Consider the following 18,241-nt stretch of genomic DNA (forward strand, 5'->3'; position numbering starts at 1 on the left):
TCTCCAAACCTTCCTTCTCCACCTCTGTGCGGGCCACTATTTGTTGTGGCCCCCCCTCCAGTCCTCGCCCGCTCTCTTGCATTTTGCGCTCTCTTCTCCTACAAGGGGAGAAAGTACAGACGTGTGAGTGAGTGAGGGTGACGCGGTCACCCAATGGATGCATTGCTTTGGGTCGGGATGACAATGAATGAGATGCATCAGAGGGTGACTATTAGACATTTTGATCACATTGCATTAGGATTCGGGTGAGTGGGAGAGGTGGGTGCACAAAGTGGGGGGGGGGGTGAAGAAGTGCACAGAAAGTGAAGGTAACTTGACACTGAACCTTAAGTGGGTGTGAGGAGTGATGTGATGGAATAGGCTTCGCAGGGCAGTGTGAGGAGAGGGGGGGGGTGCAGGGGGGTAATGTTCACCACAGAATGCTGGTGAATCAGTAACTGTGCTCACTTTTCCTGACCTGGTTAGATCATTAAATCGTTCCTGCATTGCAGCCACGACTGGGGCACTGCGCTCCTGCTGTTTACCTGGTCTGTCATCTCCAGGCACGCTTTCTTTGTGGCAGAATCAGGTTTCTTCCACCTGTCCGTGGATATAGGATCTCCCTCCTGTTTCTCACAGCACCCAGTAATGTCTCCAGGATGGCGCCTGAGAACCTGCTGGCTTTGCTCTAGGATGTTCCTTACTCATTTAGCCTCCTTTCCTCTTCAAATTGCATTGTTGGAGTGGCCCTTTAAATAGTGGGCTTTAAACACGTCATGCAGGTGGGCAGTCTGCCCGCTGCGCAGCTTGAGGATGCGAAACCTGGAAGTTCAGTTAAGTGGCATGAAAATATTTTTCAGGTTTCCCACCTGCTTATAGCACCCCCCCCCCCCCCCCATCCACCACTGAGGTCCCACATCATAGTTAAAATTTAGGCCCATGTGTGAGATTGTGTGTGAGACTGTGTGTGTGAGACCGTGTGTGAGACTGTGTGTATGAGACTGTGTATGTGTCTGTACGTGAGAATGTGTATGTGACTGTGTGTGTGAGACTGTGTGTGAGAATGTATATGTGACTGTGTGTGTGAGACTGTGTGTGAGAATGTATATGTGACTGTGTGTGTGAGACTGTGTGTGAGAATGTGTGTGTGCGATTGTGTGTGTGTATGAGTGACTGTGTGTGTGTATCTATCAGGGTACTGTTCAGAGCTGATGCACATGGCTTTACTTAGATGCAGAGTGTGGATGTGTTTGCACGGAATACACATGCATGGTGCCCACTGTGAGCTAGTGGATAAGGGAGAGTATGGAATGTCAGTATGAATTTCAGTTCATTCTATGCTAATTGCAAAAGTGAGAGAATGAAAAAGAGGAAGAAAATCAAGTGTTTTATCTACAAAGTTGAAGATGTTGACAAGAGTGGTCTATATATACACTAGCTCCAAGTTGCATTGAATTTATTTAGCTTCTGTAAAGCCAAGCGGAAACACTATGGGTTGGTGCTATTCCAACTTGTTAGTACAATAACTCGACCACATCAAGTTCCTTCCTTTCAGTATGGTGACTAAGTGCATAAATATATAAACTGTGCTTGTCAGTCCCTTTGGCAAAGCCAGTGGTTTTCCGCTGGCCCTGCGCCTTTTCAGTTACTTCTTTGCTCACTGCTTTGTGGTTAGTTTTATTTTAGTAACATTTCCATTTTCTGAAATAATTTTAACCGACAGCCACCTCATCCATTATGTGTGTTCTGTCACCCTTCCGCCTGTTGTACATTCTTGCCTTATCCCCCATCGTATCCTGGCAACAGCCTTATCTCCGACTGTGAGTGGTTCGGGCCAGACCTCCCCAAAGCAGATGTCACACTCATTCCACTGCTCTAGCCCAGCAACAATCATCTTATTGGCTGGGCATGCATCACTATCCCCTATTGCAGATTTCACAAGTATCACTTGGTGCCAATGGTCTCATCCATTGTACATCAGGTCAATAACAGTCGTCTCATCCATTGTACATCAGGTCAGTAACAGTCGTCTCATCCATTGTACATCAGGTCAGTACTCAGACAATCATAGATTCATAGAAATTTATGGCACAGAAGGGGGCCATTCGGCCCATTGTGTCTGTGCCAGCCGAAAAAGAACTACCCACCCTAATCTCACTTTCCAGCTCTTGGTCCTTAGTCTTGTAGATTGTGACACTTCAAGTGCATATCCAAGTACCTTGTAAATGAGTTGAGGGTTTTTGCCTCCACAACCCTTTCAGGCAGTGAGTTGCAGATCCCCACCACCCTCAGGGTGAAAATTTTTTTCCTCAACTCCCCTCTAATCCTTCTAGCAATTACTTTAAATCTATGCCCCCTGGTTATTGACCTCTCTGCTAAGGGAAATAGGTCCTTCCTATCCACTCTTTCTAGGCCCCTCATAATTTTGTACACCTCAATTAAATCTCCCCTCAGCCTCCTCTGTTCCAAAGAAAACAACCCCAGCCTATCCAATCTGTCATCGTAGCTAAAATTCTCCAGTTCTGGCAACATCCTCGTAAATCTCCTTTGCACCCTCTCTAGTGCAATCACATCCTTCCTGTAAGGTGGTGACCAGAACTGTACGCAGTACTCAAGCTGTGGCCTAACTAGTGTTTTATACAGTTCTAGCATAACCTCCCTGCTCTTATATTCTATGCCTCGGCTAATAAAGGGAAGTATCCCGTATGCCTTGTTAACCATCTTATCTACCTGTCCTGCTACCTTCAGGGATCTGTGGACATGCACTCCAAGGTCCCTCTGTTCCTCTACACTTCTCAGTATCCTCCCATTTATTGTGTACTCCCTTGCCTTGTTTGCCCTCCTCAAGTGCATTACCTCACACTTCTCTGGGTTGAATTCCATTTGCCACTTTTCTGCCCACCTGACCAGTCCATTGATATCTTCCTGAAGTCCACAGCTTTCTTCCTCACTATCAACCACACAGCCAACTTTTGCATCATCTGCAAACTTCTTACCATGCCCCCTACATTTAAGTCTAAATCATTGATATATACCACAAAAAGCAAGGGACCTAGTACTGAGCCCTGCGGAACCCCACTGGAAACAGCCTTCCAGTCACAAAAACATCCATTGACCATTACCCTTTGCTTCCTGCTACTGAGCCAATTCTGGATCCAACTTGCCACTTTCCCTAGGATCCCATGGACTTTCACTGATCATTTCTTCCATTGTGTATCAGGTCAGCACCGATCGTCTCATCCATTGTAAATCAGGTCAGTGCCAGTCGTCTCATTCATTGTAAATCAGGTCAGTACCAGTCGTCTCATTCATTGTAAATCAGGTCAGTACCAGTCACCTCATCCATTGTAAATCAGGTCAGTACCAGTCGTCTCATTCATTGTAAATCAGGTCAGTACCAGTCACCTCATCCATTGTAAATCAGGTCAGTGCCAGTCGTCTCATTCATTGTAAATCAGGTCAGTACCAGTCACCTCATCCATTGTAAATCAGGTCAGTACCAGTCACCTCATCCATTGTAAATCAGGTCAGTACCAGTCACCTCATCCATTGTAAATCAGGTCAGTACCAGTCACCTCATCCATTGTAAATCAGGTCAGCACCAGTCGTCTCATCCATTGTAAATCAGGTCAGCACCAGTCGTCTCATCCATTGTAAATCAGGTCAGTACCAGTCACCTCACCCATTGGAAATCAAGTCAGCACCGATCGTCTCATCCATTGTAAATCAGGTCAGTACCAGTCGTCTCATTCATTGTAAATCAGGTCAGCACCAGTCGTCTCATCCATTGTAAATCAGGTCAGTACCAGTCACCTCACCCATTGGAAATCAGGTCAGTAGCAGTCGTCTCATTCATTATGCATCAAGTCAGTACCAGTCGTCTCATCCATTGTACATGAGGTCAGTGTCAGTCATCTCATCCATCATAACATAATGGCTTTGCATGGACAGGAAAGGCCACGCAAAGCCATTATGTTATAATGACCACCCTGATACACACATCAAATTTCCACACACTATAATGTCTGGACAAATGTCACTCCCCATAGGCTGTGCATAAGGCCTGGCCACAGCTGTCATCTTAAAGTTCTCCTCAGGCTTGAGACCCTGATGCACACGCCAAAATTACATAATCCGCTCTATCTAGGTAAAGCCGTCATCTCACAGTGGGCACCGTGCCTGTGCCTCCTGATGAACAAGCACACCCACATTCCCCCTGCTTTATCTAGGCAAAGCCAGCAATTCCTAGTAGGCACTGTGCGTGTGCATTCCGATCTACACATCCACCTTGCCCTATATGGACAAAGTGCGCGCAATGCCTTAATACGGTCACACACCGTATATTCAATACTGAGCTTAAACATTGATTAAGAGGAAAATCCCAAGATCCATTAGCTCCAAGTTTTGTAACTGTTGAAGTTGTGATGTATATATTATATTCTGAAAGACTATTAGAATGAAAATTATTTTGGGAAATGTGTGTCTGCCTGTTCTGACCTGCTCTGAACTTCTAGGACATTCCATCTTATGAATGATAAGAATCAAAACATATGGTTCGACATGCCTGGACAGCCGTTTATCCCATCCAGACATCTCAGTCACATTTTACATCATTCATCCAGCTGGGTACAAGCCTGAACAAACATCCCTTGGTAATGATAAAGACATATTCGGGCTTCAAGTCATTGAGGATTATACTGAAATGAGCACCACATTTCTGTGAATGATTTGTTTTCCTGTTGAATATCTTTGTACCTAATTTTACCATTTTCTCAGAGAAACACTCAATTTTAGGCAGATTTGTGACTCCTGTGACCTCGAGACAACATGACAACAAGAGATGTCCAGTTAACCAATTCCTTCTGTGTACTTTTTACTTAATGGCTCCGTGGGTGAGTGCACCATCTATTGTAGTGCTCAGCAATACTGACACGAAAAGTTTCAGGTTGTTTAAATTACTTTTTTTGTTAATTTTGTGCTCATTAATAGTAAGGGATGTTTGCGCTAAGAGTGGAGCACCCTTCATTTCAGGCACCCTGTGTCAGCACCAAGCATTTGCAAATCACATAGAGCATGGTTCCCTCACTCTCCACAATTTCACTCAATCACCTTTCACTCATGAGATTAAATAAATTGATTAGAGTTCATGCTTCTACTTGGCCTTGATGGGCTGAATGATATTTTCTTCTTCTGTGCCTCCTCATGTTCTTAATGTTCCCCAAACAGCCATTAAACCTTTCAACTGAAAAAAAGGAATGAATTATGTGTCTCTCTACAGCTGTCATTGGCCACTGCACTTTAATGCACAGGACACTGATGCAGGATTGCAATATGTCACCTGGTTATCTATCACAGAAATGTGATGATTGGGGTTCCTTTGTCAGCTGGTGAGAATCGGGGATCAGTCTCTCGTTTGGTCAGTTCATGTGAAGCTGATGTTTTATTGAAAATGTAAATATCATCAACAAATATATATATTTTTTTCAATTTTCCCCTTCTGTTCTCAAGGTGACAATATCCTAGTAAAAATGTTACAGTACAGTTGCGTGGTGATGAAAGCTCTCCGGCATTTTGCCCTAATAGACATTCTTCACGTGTGAGCCGCAGCATTGAGTATTGGCAGGCTATTTGCCCATGTCAATGCCAACCTTGAGCTGGTCCTCACACACCATCCGCTTAATGCACTTTTCACAGGGAGGTTACTGGATCAGAGAGTGGAAACCCTGGTTTCTTTTTTTCCCCTCCACCTCACAAGGGCGCTGAGTCCCATTATAATACCTTCATTGCCATCCTAGCTAAGGTCAGCTAGAGGGGGACCTTCCTGGTCTGTATGGATCGGTACCACACCAGTTGGCATAGTTACCCACTAAGACTTTGAGGGAACTGTTGATTAATGAAATAAAGGATAGTCTTGGACATTTGGTGAACACACATATCCAGCAAACGTGACATCTGCCACTAACAAAATCTGATGAGTGGTTTAGTGGCTTCCCAGGCTTTAGTGGGTAAATGGAACCATCTGCCAGTCAATATTGATGCCTGGCTTATTGGTTAGATTTTAGTTTGATGACAAAATCTCCCAATCTTGCCAACTAAATGGCAATTAAGTTGACATTATAGTGCGTAATCCAGGGAAACTGTTCATTAAGAAGGGAAGTTAGAAGGACTTTCTTTCCTGTGGAAAGGGTTGTTAGAATATGGAATGATTTACCACAAGGTGGATGCTGAGTTAATAATGACACTTAAAGGGGAATTACATGAACCCTTGAAGAAGACAGGTATTAAAGAGTATGGGGAAAAGAAAAGGAAAATGGATAAGAGTAAATAGTTCGGGTGGAGAGGCACAGGCAGAATGGACAGACTCATTCTGTACCAAAATTTCTATGAGTCTATGAGAAAGGCAAACCCATGTTCAGTATGGTTGCACAGCATGTAAGAGAACCAATGCATTGTGAAGTGGCAAGGTTAGTTGTGTGCCCATGACTCACCACACCATTGTTCCCAATACCAGCCACCTTCCTGTACATGGGGAAGTGGCAAAGAGAGCAAGCTGTTCCCCACAGGGGAGTGAGGGAAAAAGATGAAGTCACCCTCTGGAATTGATCTTATGGAACTCCTAACAGGCAGCTTTGCATCAGTATGGGTTGGAGGTCAGGGGGCAGTTAACCTGCCTTAATACCCTGGATAGCAATGTGTGCACAATCCTGGGTACTTAAGAACAGAAAATAGTAATACAAAGAACTATAGTAATAGCACAGTTTAACAGTCTTGATCAGTCAAGTGAACTCTGACAGAAAGGTAATTGGTTGATACATGTTGACCGTTCACCTCTGGGGCCAAAGGTCTGATCCAGACCAGGCTGATGTGCTGAAAGTTCCCTGTGTCTGTTGGGTGTTTAGATCCTAAATGAAACAGGTCTAGGATAGTCTCAACCTAATTCCATGTGGGCACAAGTCTACAGCACTCAACTACACATAATTGAAGTAGCTTTAGAATGCCCACCCTAAGAAGCCATAAGGACAGGTGGTGTAGAAAATGGAAATCTCACACGGGTGCATCAAAAAGTACTCTTCTGAAGTTCAGGTTAAGGTACATTTTTGGGGCAGAGAAGTGGGAGCTTTAAGGTTTATTTACACTACAGAGTAAATTTTCACCTTCACCACCTATGTGGTGGAGATGATGATTTACCTCTACATGTTCAACGTTAGTGCGAAGCAGTCCAAAGACTACTACTGTCATGTAAATGTGGAATTAAGACCCGGCTTGACTGTAGGCTGAAGCAAATTGAGGCTTCTTTGTCTCACTCTGCTTCACTCTGGTGTCAGATCAGAACCCTGACTCCACATTTAGGCTGCATTTGCACTATAATAACTGTAGTGTCAGTGCAAAGAGAAAATTATTTGCACCAACACAACGGTTATAGTGTAAATGCACCATTAGTCACCATATAACCCATGATGTATCTGACAGTGGATGTCAATGGGGTGACATTGGGTGTACTTACGTTCTTACCTTCAATGTCTTCCTTTTTCAAAATAAATTTCAAGCAGCAATTGATAACTGTCAAATATAAAAGGATTTAATACAATAAAAAAACAGAAAGAAAATAAGCAATCCCTTAGCATCTGACCCTTTAAATGTGGGCTGATCACTGCATGTTTTAATTCGCAATAAACAGATGGATAAGGTATCTACATTTTTTCCAAAACTGTTGGGTTGTTATACACATCAATTATCAAGTTGGCAGCAAAAATTATTTCAGCCTGTTTAAATGTTGTGGTTTGAAAGCTTTTGAAACATTGGTTGTAAAACTGTGAGTCATTACTTGAAGAGATCGAAGCATATAAAAGGCAATCAACGGACAAAGGCACAGTGAGAGAGAGAGAGAGAGAGAAATAGAGAGAGGAATCATTCACGGTTGATTTGGAACAAAGTTTGTCATTCGGACAAGATGAATTCACTTCTATTGGCTTTTGCTGCTTTTCAGGCTCTCCGATGCTGTGCCGGTATGTTCTGAAGTCATTTTAAAATGTAAAACAAGGACCTATTGTTTTGTAAGTGTTGATTGCATTTCTACTGGGAAAAGACAGGCAGGTTACTCTGAAACAAAATGTATTGGTGTCACCACATTCCTTCCTCACCTTATTTTCTAGGGGTACCAGTATTTGACTTCGCCCCAATAGTTGAGGATGCCCTCAAAGAATCCGTTATACAGCTGAATAGCAACACAATCAGTAATTACCTGCTCGCTGCAACCAGTAATGAGTTGCTGCATGTAAGTATTATATAATCTTTATCTAATTTATTTCCTGTATCCCTTTTTTTTATTCGGTCTGCTCTCTTTCAGTCTGTCTTTTTTTTCTCTTTCTCTCTCTCTCGCTCTATTTGTGTCTTTCTCTCTGTTTCTGTCACTGTCTCTCACTCAATTTCTGTCTGTCCCTACTAGTTTTGTTACCTTTCCGTGCTATTTCTCTCTATCTCTCTCTTTCTATCTCTTCCCCTTAGGTTTTCTGTGTATCTCTTTATGTCTGTCTGTCCTTTATCTCTCCTGTTGGAAACTGAACTTTTAATTTATTTCCCCCACTCTCTCCATATATTTTGCTCTCTCTCTTTCTGTTCCTCCCTGTCTTTCTCTGTCCTTGTCTTTGTCCACGTGTCCCTGTTTTTATCTTTCTGGGGTTGATTTTAAGTGTGGCTGTCCGAGGTAAATGGAGTGTTCGTGGTCTGAAAACGGCATTGGGTCATTCACTGCATCCGGTTGGGTACACAACTCACCAGATCAATGCAAGGGAGTTCTCAAACTTGCTCAATCCTCATGGCAGCAACAATGTACAAGCAGCGGGCACACTATGCCCACCGACTGCCTGTTTTGAGACCAAAGTTAAAATTGACCCCTCTGTCTTTAACACTTTCTTTTTCTTTGTCTCAGCATCCCTCAATCAGTATTTTTTTCCTGTTTGTCTCTCTCCCTTTTTCACTATGTTTATTTTGAATTCTTAATCATCCATCTCTCCTGTTCGGAACTGAACTTCCTTTCATTCTTTTCTGACATGGATATTTTCTACTGATGAATATCTATACTATTAATGTGCTTATTACTGCAGAAACTGCATTGGAATAAATTAGCACTTTGCTATATTAAGGCATACATTTGAAGGTCAGAGGAAATCTCACCATCAGGACCACTTAGCAATGGGTTGTAGGGAGCTACAATTAACTTCACCTTCCTTTACTTTGTTATTTGTCTTTGTGTTTTTTTTAGAACATTACTGAAATGATCAGAGAAGGGACTTTGTGTCACAGCAGCATAGTGAACGTCACTGCTGTTATCTTGTAGTAACCTGGATCTTCCAGTCAGTGTTATTCGAATGCTGGTAGTTATCAAACAATCCAGGCTAGTGTGCTGAAATTTGAAAGGTGATCCTTACTTTCAGTCCTAAGGATATAAGCTAATTTTATAAAAGAGAGCAGGCTGTGTCAGTATTAGTGGCTGACTTTAACTGAGGGCCACAATCCCAACCAATATCTTTCTGGAGCTCTACTCTCCAGGATGCTGCAGTACAGAGTGCCAGGTGAGGGCCAGGCACTCTCCCCCCCAGAAAGAAAAGTCCTATTAAATAATATTAAATAATTAGTTGGGCTCTTTAGCTTCCCATTCTCCTCAGAGCATCCCTTAGTCTTCGTTGGCTGGTCAGTCAGAACAGGAGAGTGAACAGCACTGAGTCTCAGCTCAGTCAATGGCTCACAATTGTGCAGACCATAAATGGATTCCTAGATACTTTTCAAGCCTGGCAAGTCAACATGTGAAAAGGAATCAGGCCTCAAATGTCCCTGGTTTACACTGTATAGGGATATTGTTGTGAGACTTTGCTGCTGGTACAGAGCCTTGCTAGGCATGAGTGCAGGTGAAAGATAGACATTATGCACCAAGTCCCGTTCACCCATCAGCCCTGTGCTCGCTGGTCTACATTGGCTTCCGGTCCAGCAATGCGTCGAATTTAAAATTGTCATCCTCGTGTTCAAATATCTCCACGACCTCACCCCTCCCTATCTCTGTAACCTCCTCCAGCCTTACAACTCTCCGAAATCTCTGTGCTCCTCCAATTCTTGCCTCTTGTGCGTCCCTGATCTTAATCACTCCACCATTGATGGCCGTGCCTTCAGCTGTCTAAGCCCTAAGCTCTGAAATTCCTTCCCTAGACCTCACTGCCTCTCTACCTCTCTCCTCCTTTAGGACGCTTCTTAAAACCTACCTCTTTGACCAAGCTTTTGGTCACCTGTTCTAATATCTCGTTATGTGATTCAGTGTCAAATTTTGTCTGATAATGCTCCTGTGAAGCGCCTTGGGACCTTTTGCTACTTTAAAGGCGCAATATAGATGCAAGTTGTTATTATAACACTATAGCCCCAAATCTCCAGACAAGCTCACCACTAATGATAATCCACAACAGCAGAGGAGCCTTGCAAGATTAGCCCTTTATATGTTGTAAAATAAATGTTGCTGGAGTGACTGAGAGTTTGTGGTCTGAAAGCTTCAGGATTTCCTTTACATTTTAATCAAGCTGGTGATTTATTTTTAAAAATCCCACAGATAAGCTCACATGATTTGTTTCTCAGATTACTCCTACAGGACAAAGCGACTTCTCGGTGGACTTAAGATTTAATGCGAGGGAAACTCTGTGCCCCAAAAACGGTGGATTTGAGAGTGAAAACTGTGAGCTGAACAATGACCCTTCAGCTGTGAGTATTGATTGTATGTTTTTTTAGATTTCTTGTGTAGTGCATGTTACACATAGCCCGACAGAGTGGGAGGAGGCTGCAGGTTCCATTCCTCGTTTGTCTCAGTTCTCAAATGGTACTGAACACAAGAAATAACAACTGTTTGCACACCTTTTAATTCACAACAGTTCGGAGCAAAATCCATGAGTTAAGCAGGAGCTTATAACGTTTGGAATGTGTTTAATTTGTTTTTTCCGCATGACTTCAATGAAAAGGAAAATCGGGTGTGGTGTACAATGGGCAGCTAATTCAATATCGCCCAAAGGTAAAATTATCCCAGTGACTTAATTTGATGAGAAAGGCGGACTGAATAAGGGCTTGCAGGAGCATGCTGAAAGATATTAGAGAGGTTTGGCGAGAGTCAAGCTTTGCTTTTTGTTGCTGCTTTTTTAAGACCTTATCTTGAGAAAGTTATCTTAAAGCAAAAGGCAACTCTATGGATAAGTGCTTAACATTAAGTATGCTCAATTTAAAGTAGTATCAATGAGTTAGTTAAAGGTAAACATTTCAATGAGTCATTACTATCAATAGAATATATTATCAATTAGTCAAAAGTAAGTGTTAACAATAAGTGATTGTCAGTGGAAGCTGATCATCTTGTGAGGACAATATTGAGCTCAGATGTGACGTCCAGGGTTTCTGCTTTGCTCTATGCTCTGTGATAAATTTGCTGATCTCCGCCAGGGCACCAGCGAAGGCACCACAATTGTCCTCAGTGTCCACAGGATGGGGAGAGTTAAAATCTGCCAGGGTTCCCGTTTCTGATTACTGTTCAATGCCCTCTGCCAGAAGAAGTGCACTAGTGTGATTGGTGAGTGAGGATAGATTTGGGCCCATGGTCAGAAAGGCAGCCAACACTGACTGTCCTGACTCACATGTGAAGAATGACCATTTGAATGAGGTACCAGAGGGCAGCTGCCACCTGTGCTGTAGTATTGTAGTATCGTAGTATCATAGTAGCTACAGCACAGGAGGGGGCCACTCAGTCCATCGTGCCTGTGCTGGCTCTTTGAAAGAGCTATCCAATTAGTCCCATTCCCATGCTCTCTCCCCATAGCCCTGTAATTTTTTTCTCTTCAAGTATTTATCCAATTCCCTTTTGAAAGTTACTATTAAATTTGCTTCCACCACCCTTTCAGGCAGTGCATTCCAGATTATTACAACTCGCTGCATAAAAAAAAGTTTCCTCATGTCACCTCTGGCTCTTTTGCCGATCACCTTAATAAGTCTGTGTCCTTTGGTTATCGACCCTCCCGCCGCTGGAAACAATTTCTCCTTATTTACTCTGTCAATACCATTCATGATTTTGAACACCTCTATCAAATCTCCCCTTAAACTTCTCTGCTCTAAGGAGAACAACCCCAGCATCTCCAGTCTCTCCACATAACTGAAGTCCCTTATTTCTGGTACCATTCTAGTGAATCTCTTCTGCACCCTTTCTAAGGCTTTGGCATCCTTCCTAAAATGTGGCGCCCAAAATTGAACACAATACTCCAGCTGAGGCCTAAACAGTGTTTTATAAAGATTTAGCATAACTTCCTTGCTTTTGTACTCTATGCCTCTATTAATAAAGCCCAGGATCCCATGAGCTTTTTTTAACAGCCTTCTCAACTTGTCCTGTCACCTTCAAGGATTTGTGTATGTGCACCCTCGGGTCTCTCTGTTCCTGCATCCTCTTTAAAATTGTACCATTTAGTTTATGTTGCTTCTCCTCATTCTTCCTTCCAAAATGCATCACTTCACTGCGTTAAAGCCCATTTCACCAGTCTGTCTATGTCCTCCTGAAGTTTGTTACTGTCCTCCACATTATTTACTACATTTCTGAGTTTTGAATCATCTGCAAACTTTGAAATTCTACCCAAGTCCAGGTCATTAATATAAATTAAAAAGAGCAGTGGTCCTAAATGTACAGTGGTGTTCCCTGGGGAACACCACTGTACATTTCCCTCCAGTCTGAAAAACAACTGTTCACCATTACTGTCTGCTTTCTGTCCCCGAGCCAGTTTTGTATCCACACTGCCACTGTCCCTCTAATCCAATGCCCTTTAATTTTGCTTACAAGTCTATTATGTGGTACTTTATCAAATCCCTTTTGAAAGGCCATATACACAACATCAAATATACTATCCTCATCAATCCTCTCTGTTACTTTATCAAAGGACTCAATTAAGTTAATCAAACACAATTAATTTTGACCTGGACTATTGTCTCTTAAATTTTCCCCACCACCAACGTTAGGCTGACTGGTCTGTAATTGCCGGGTTTATCCCTCTCCCGTTTTATAACAGGGGTGTAACATTAGCAATCCTCCAGTCCTCCTAAGGAGGATTGGTAGATTGTGGCCAGAGCCACCGCAATTTCCACCCTTACTTCCCTCAGTAACCTAGGATGCATCCCATCCGGACCTTTGAGTACTGCCAATCTTTTAAGTACCTCCTCTTTATCTATTTTTATCCTATCCAATATCGCTACTACCTCGTGCTTTACTGCTACAATTAATTCCGCTGGTTGGGGATTCTAGGAGTAAGGGGCACAGTCTAAAAATTAGAGCCAGACCTTTCAGGAGCGAGATTAGAAAACATTTCGATACACAAAGGGTGGTAGAAGTTTGGAACTCTCTTCCGCAAACAGCAATTGATACTAACTCAATTGCTAAATTTAAATCTGAGATCGATAGCTTTTTGGCAACCAAAGGTATTAAGGGATATGGGTCAAAGGCAGGTATATGGAGTTAGATCACAGATCAGCCGTGATCTTATCAAATGGCGGAGCAGGCACGAGGGGCTGAATGGCCTACTCCTGTTCCTATGTTCCTATGTTCTTTGAATAACCCAATCCACTCCTATATCTTTCCCTCCCCCCTTGCTCCACTTTCACCCTTAGTCCTGCATCCACTTTCTCCCACTCTCACTCACTCCTCACAAGGGTGGATGATAAGAGGCCAGAGCCCTCACCCTCAATCTGTTTTGCTCTTCCCCTCACTCTCCTATCCTCCTCCCTTCTTATCTATTTTCCTCAGATAAGTTTTATTTGCTTTCAAAATTCAACTTATTTAAAAAAGTAATCTAGTTTCTAACATCTATGAAATGGCAGGGGTGGGGGGTGGTTGTGGGGGGGAGGGGGAGACAAGTAGTTTTTTCTTCATTTTAACTTATGAACATAGGAACAAGAATAGGCCATTCAGCCCCCGAGCCTGTCCGCCATTCAATTCGATCATGGTTAATCTGAACCTCAACTCCATTTACCTGCCTTTGATCCATATCCCTTGATACCCTTACCTGATAAAAACCTATCGATCTCAGTTTTCCACAGCCGTTTGGGGGGAGCGAGTTCCAGATTTCCAGATTTCCACTGTCCTTTGTGTGATTGATTTCTTTAACAAAAAACAAGCACTCACCAAATACCCCAGTTTTTGAATATTTCCAAAACCGGGTGCATTTATATTGGTTTTATTTGCTGGAGCTAACTCTTTGGGAAACTCTTTTTATTGATTTCAATAGTAATTCATTGCAAGATCATGCAGCTTGAAAGGACTTAAGCTGAAGCCAAGTTGGCTAACCCATCCCCATTGACAAGTGGGTCAAATGAACCGATTCTTATTTTATTTCTACAGAAAATGACTTCGTGCCTCAGCAGTGTTAGCTATTCTTCCGGTGTGGTTGTAGATGTCGCTCTACGGTGCTTGGACAGCAGAGACAGAATTGTGAGCAGCAGCAGTGAATCAGCCTCCTACGAAAGTAGTGAAGAGGTAATCCCACCCTTTTACTTGCATGCTTCAAGTCTATTTTGAATATCAGTTGACGTCCCGTGGTATTTCTTGAGGACAACCTGAAAAAAAATCTTTTTTTGGAATTGAACAGGCCTCAGCAGATGACTCCTCTGACTGGGCCTCCTCAAACATTGGATCCCAGACTTGCCCAATTGCCCAAGGCTTGAGAAAGCCCAAGGTTTCAACATACTTCAAATTTTAGTTAAACCTTGAATTTTAAATGTTTATCGTTATTTCAATTTACTTAGTTAAATTTTCAACTACAACTTTTAAATGGTTAGAATTATTTAGTGATTTAGTGAAAATGTAAAGACTTCTGGAACTTGATTCCCAGATCTGATTGGTCCCTGCTAACCACATGACAAATTATCGTGTGTGGTTGCCATGGACCAATTTGAAAGCCAGGAAGAACTCTACATTCATTCATTAACACAGGCAGAAAACGTCTTATTAGAGAAGTGCGAAGGAATGAAATATCGCTCCAATTTTGTCATCCTATAATGATCAAAGTCGTCCAGGTCAAGTATACCATGGACTAGAGAAAGAGTAAAGTTTCTCGCATCCTGCCCCAACAACATGGCTTCATCCCAGCCTCAGAAGAACTCCCATTGCTGCACCAGTGTGACATTTCCATTTCCCACAACTGTTTTGGGGCCTTGCTGAGTGATTTTCCAGTTTAGCGCTAATTAGTGCTTTTTTTTATTTGTTCATGGGATGTGGGCATCACTGGCAAGGCCAGCATTTATTGCCCATCCCTAATTGCTGATTTATGTGGAGCTTGCTGCTGTGTTGTGCATTGTTACCTATGTTAAGAGCTACCGCATCAAAGAGACTTAGTCATGGGAATATAGTAATGTAGGACTGTACAGGACTGATAGAGTCCATTTGACCAGTCACAATGTTTGAAAAATACCTCTATTTCTCAATCCCAATCACGGAGGAAGATTACCTCTGTGCATGTAGCAAATTTATAAAAATTTACTACATCTAAAGCACAGAGGGAATCCTCACTGCATATGCTGTAAATTGTCTTAAGCATGGAAGTTTGAGGAGATGGGGAAAAATACAAGTTATCCCCAAGGGGGACTTGGCTCTCATCATCGACACAAGTCACCTCTGAGTTCAGATCAACGAAATAAATAAAATCAACTGAATAAATATAGGTAAGCAAAATGGAATTGTATTATTAATTAATTAATAACTGCTCAGGACTTTGAGGCAGACCTGTGCTGTGTTAGGGACTTATATTCATCTTCTGTCTTCTGTCTCAAAACCTTATTTAAATTTAAATCTCACTTAGTTCAAATCTGTCTTGACGAATCTCTCTCTTCCCAACATATTTTCTGCAGTTTTGATTTGGGGGCTATTTGTAGTAACATTAATATTTTTATTATAGGTGTGGTACCGAAGGAGGCGACCACAATTCCAGAATGGGCGCTATTCATCAGTGAGTATTAATCACCACTTGAAATCAATACAATCGAGACATGAGGATTAAAAACCCATGGCCCTTCTAGTGCACTCCTGCCGTAGGTTCGATCTTACATCGGGATTTCCATGAGCTGTCATGGGACGGAACCTCCGTCTGCTTTTGCCAGGCCAGCAGGGCGAGAGGGGCCAGGAAGGGGGGTGCCGACTCCAAAGACTCCCTTGACCCTGGCACTCAGTGGGACCTGGTGTAAGATCCATGGAGTGCATTTGGTGAGACCAGACATACTGGGGTAGAAATTTGTCTCGGGCGATGTTGCATTGGCCATCTGTGATGCGTTCCCCACCCCCCAACCCCTCTCCCCCCCACCCCTCCCCCTCCCCCCCCCCCCCCCCGATATTCAGTCCCATTGACTTCAATAGAACCAAATGTCGGACGGGGCGTATAATGGGCAGCAGATGCGATATCGCCTGTTTTTACGCTGCCGCCAGAGACTAATTTTTACTCCACCCTGCTACCAGACGGCAGAATTGGGCCCCACCCCACCAGATCATGACCTGGACCACCCGAAGAGAAAGTGGTACATCTTTTTTTTGGCCACTGGGACACTTGACTGTTCTTTCTTGGTTGGGGAGGGGTGGGGGGAGCTCTGCTCCCCTTGGATGGCCACTATTACGCAATAAGTTGTGGTCCCTTCGGTGAAGAGACATTCCCGATGTGCCCCTAATGGTACGGACGCAGGTCATTCCAAATAAAGGAGCTCCCGCAACCCTGTGAACTGTGGTAGGGTCAGTGTCAGAGGTCTTCTGCCCCACCCTTCCTCCCATTATCTGTGGCTTGTCAATCCTTACAATGACAGGATCAGTAAACGATAAGAGTTTGGAAGTTAAATTCTCTTCACTCTGTGTTAGATTGACTGGGATTACCAGAATAACAAGCAATTTGATCAGCGCCACGTTAATGATTTTGCTCCAAAGAAGACAGATGCCCACGATAAGCATTTGAGCCGAGGATTATCCTCCAGGAAGAATCCAAGCCGTAAACAGAATCCGGCCACTGTGGTGGAATAAATGGTCTTCAGAGTTCACAGAGCACATAAGTCCATACATACACGACTTGTTTTAAATGCAAGCGTTGGAAACTAAAGCATTCTTTACTGCATCTTTAACTAATTACTGGAGCACTGTGTGATTTGTAGCTGTACCCTCTCTTCTCGTTTGTTCAACAAATTGAAAGCATGGCAATAAATCAAGCTAATTTTGTACAGAATGTCTTGTCTCTGTTTTGTGATACCTCAGCAATCTGTGATTGCTCTAAAATGGTGAGATTTATGCTGCAGACTTTGACCATTGCCTTCAAAAGAATTTTCAGAAGAAAACCAATTCCAGTACATGAAATGCAGCAAGCGTCTTGTGCAACCTGCAATAAGATGAAGAGAAACTTGCTGGATTTTTTTAAGGTTTGCGGTCTGGAAGACCTGTTTTTAGAGTTAAAATACACACGGTCAATGTGATCTCCTGGGCTGGTTTTGATCACCTGAGGGGGTTGGAGAGGAATTTTCCAGATTTTTCTCCCTTATTGGCCCTGGGTTTTTCTGTATTTTTGCCTCTCTCAGGGCTGAGGGGGTTGTGTATGGGGGGCGGGGGGGGGGGGGGGTGGGGGGTGTGATGATGGGGGGGTAGGATGTGTCTAGTCATGATGCTCCAGGCATCATGAGTGTGGGGCAGGCTTGATGGACCAGCTGGTTTTTTCCTGCCCATCATTTTCGAATGTTTGTATTTTTTTAACTGAACCTTCCTTCAGCGCTGTCTTGTCATCACACACACCAATGGCTATTGTGTCCATAATGATGTCAAAATACAAAGTAAAGCTGTAACCACTTCACACACGCACACTGCCCAAACTGTGTAAGCACAAAATAACGGGCTCAAGGTGTGGTCAGTTTGCAGGGAGACAGACTGCACTACTTGCTGGTAAATGCAGGAGATGTAGCACTGTCATACTACAGAAAATATCCATCCCTGCAAGGAACCAATTCATCATTCGTCATAGAGTATGAAGAATAGAATAGAACATACATTAGAATATGAAGAGAAACTGCACTATACCACAGTGTTTTCAACATTACATTTGGTGTTGTTGGTTATGATTATTCCAGACATTTCTATTGCATCCTTTCACGTCTTTTCAAATGTGAGGTAAAATTGCACTGGCCTCAGTCTATAGTGATACAAATGCACTCATGTAGATTCCCTCTGGTAGTTTTACTGGAACTGTAAATGCAT

General features: G+C 43.0%; 1 protein-coding gene across 1 annotated transcript; it reads left to right on the forward strand.

Annotated features, from left to right (window-relative positions):
- The first annotated feature begins 7,844 nt into the window (after positions 1-7,844).
- LOC137323372 (secreted phosphoprotein 24-like) lies at positions 7,845-17,225 on the forward strand. Its single transcript, XM_067986860.1, has 6 exons — positions 7,845-7,985; positions 8,133-8,254; positions 10,597-10,719; positions 14,372-14,506; positions 15,924-15,974; positions 16,868-17,225. Exons 1-6 carry the CDS (start codon positions 7,931-7,933, stop codon positions 17,024-17,026), a joined length of 645 nt encoding a protein of 214 aa, XP_067842961.1. The 5' UTR covers positions 7,845-7,930; the 3' UTR covers positions 17,027-17,225.
- Positions 17,226-18,241: the final 1,016 nt, after the last annotated feature.

Source organism: Heptranchias perlo, chromosome 7 (genome assembly GCF_035084215.1).
Source record: "Heptranchias perlo isolate sHepPer1 chromosome 7, sHepPer1.hap1, whole genome shotgun sequence".
In the NCBI taxonomy this organism is placed as follows: domain Eukaryota; kingdom Metazoa; phylum Chordata; class Chondrichthyes; order Hexanchiformes; family Hexanchidae; genus Heptranchias; species Heptranchias perlo.

Bases quoted from the DNA above. Each gene is read 5' to 3' on its own strand.
- LOC137323372 (XM_067986860.1), top strand. From the start codon at position 7,931: ATGAATTCACTTCTATTGGCTTTTGCTGCTTTTCAGGCTCTCCGATGC. The intron at 7,986-8,132 runs GTATGTTCTGAA...CTTATTTTCTAG, and splicing joins GGCTCTCCGATGCTGTGCCG to GGGTACCAGTATTTGACTTC. The intron at 10,720-14,371 runs GTGAGTATTGAT...TTATTTCTACAG, and splicing joins TGAACAATGACCCTTCAGCT to AAAATGACTTCGTGCCTCAG.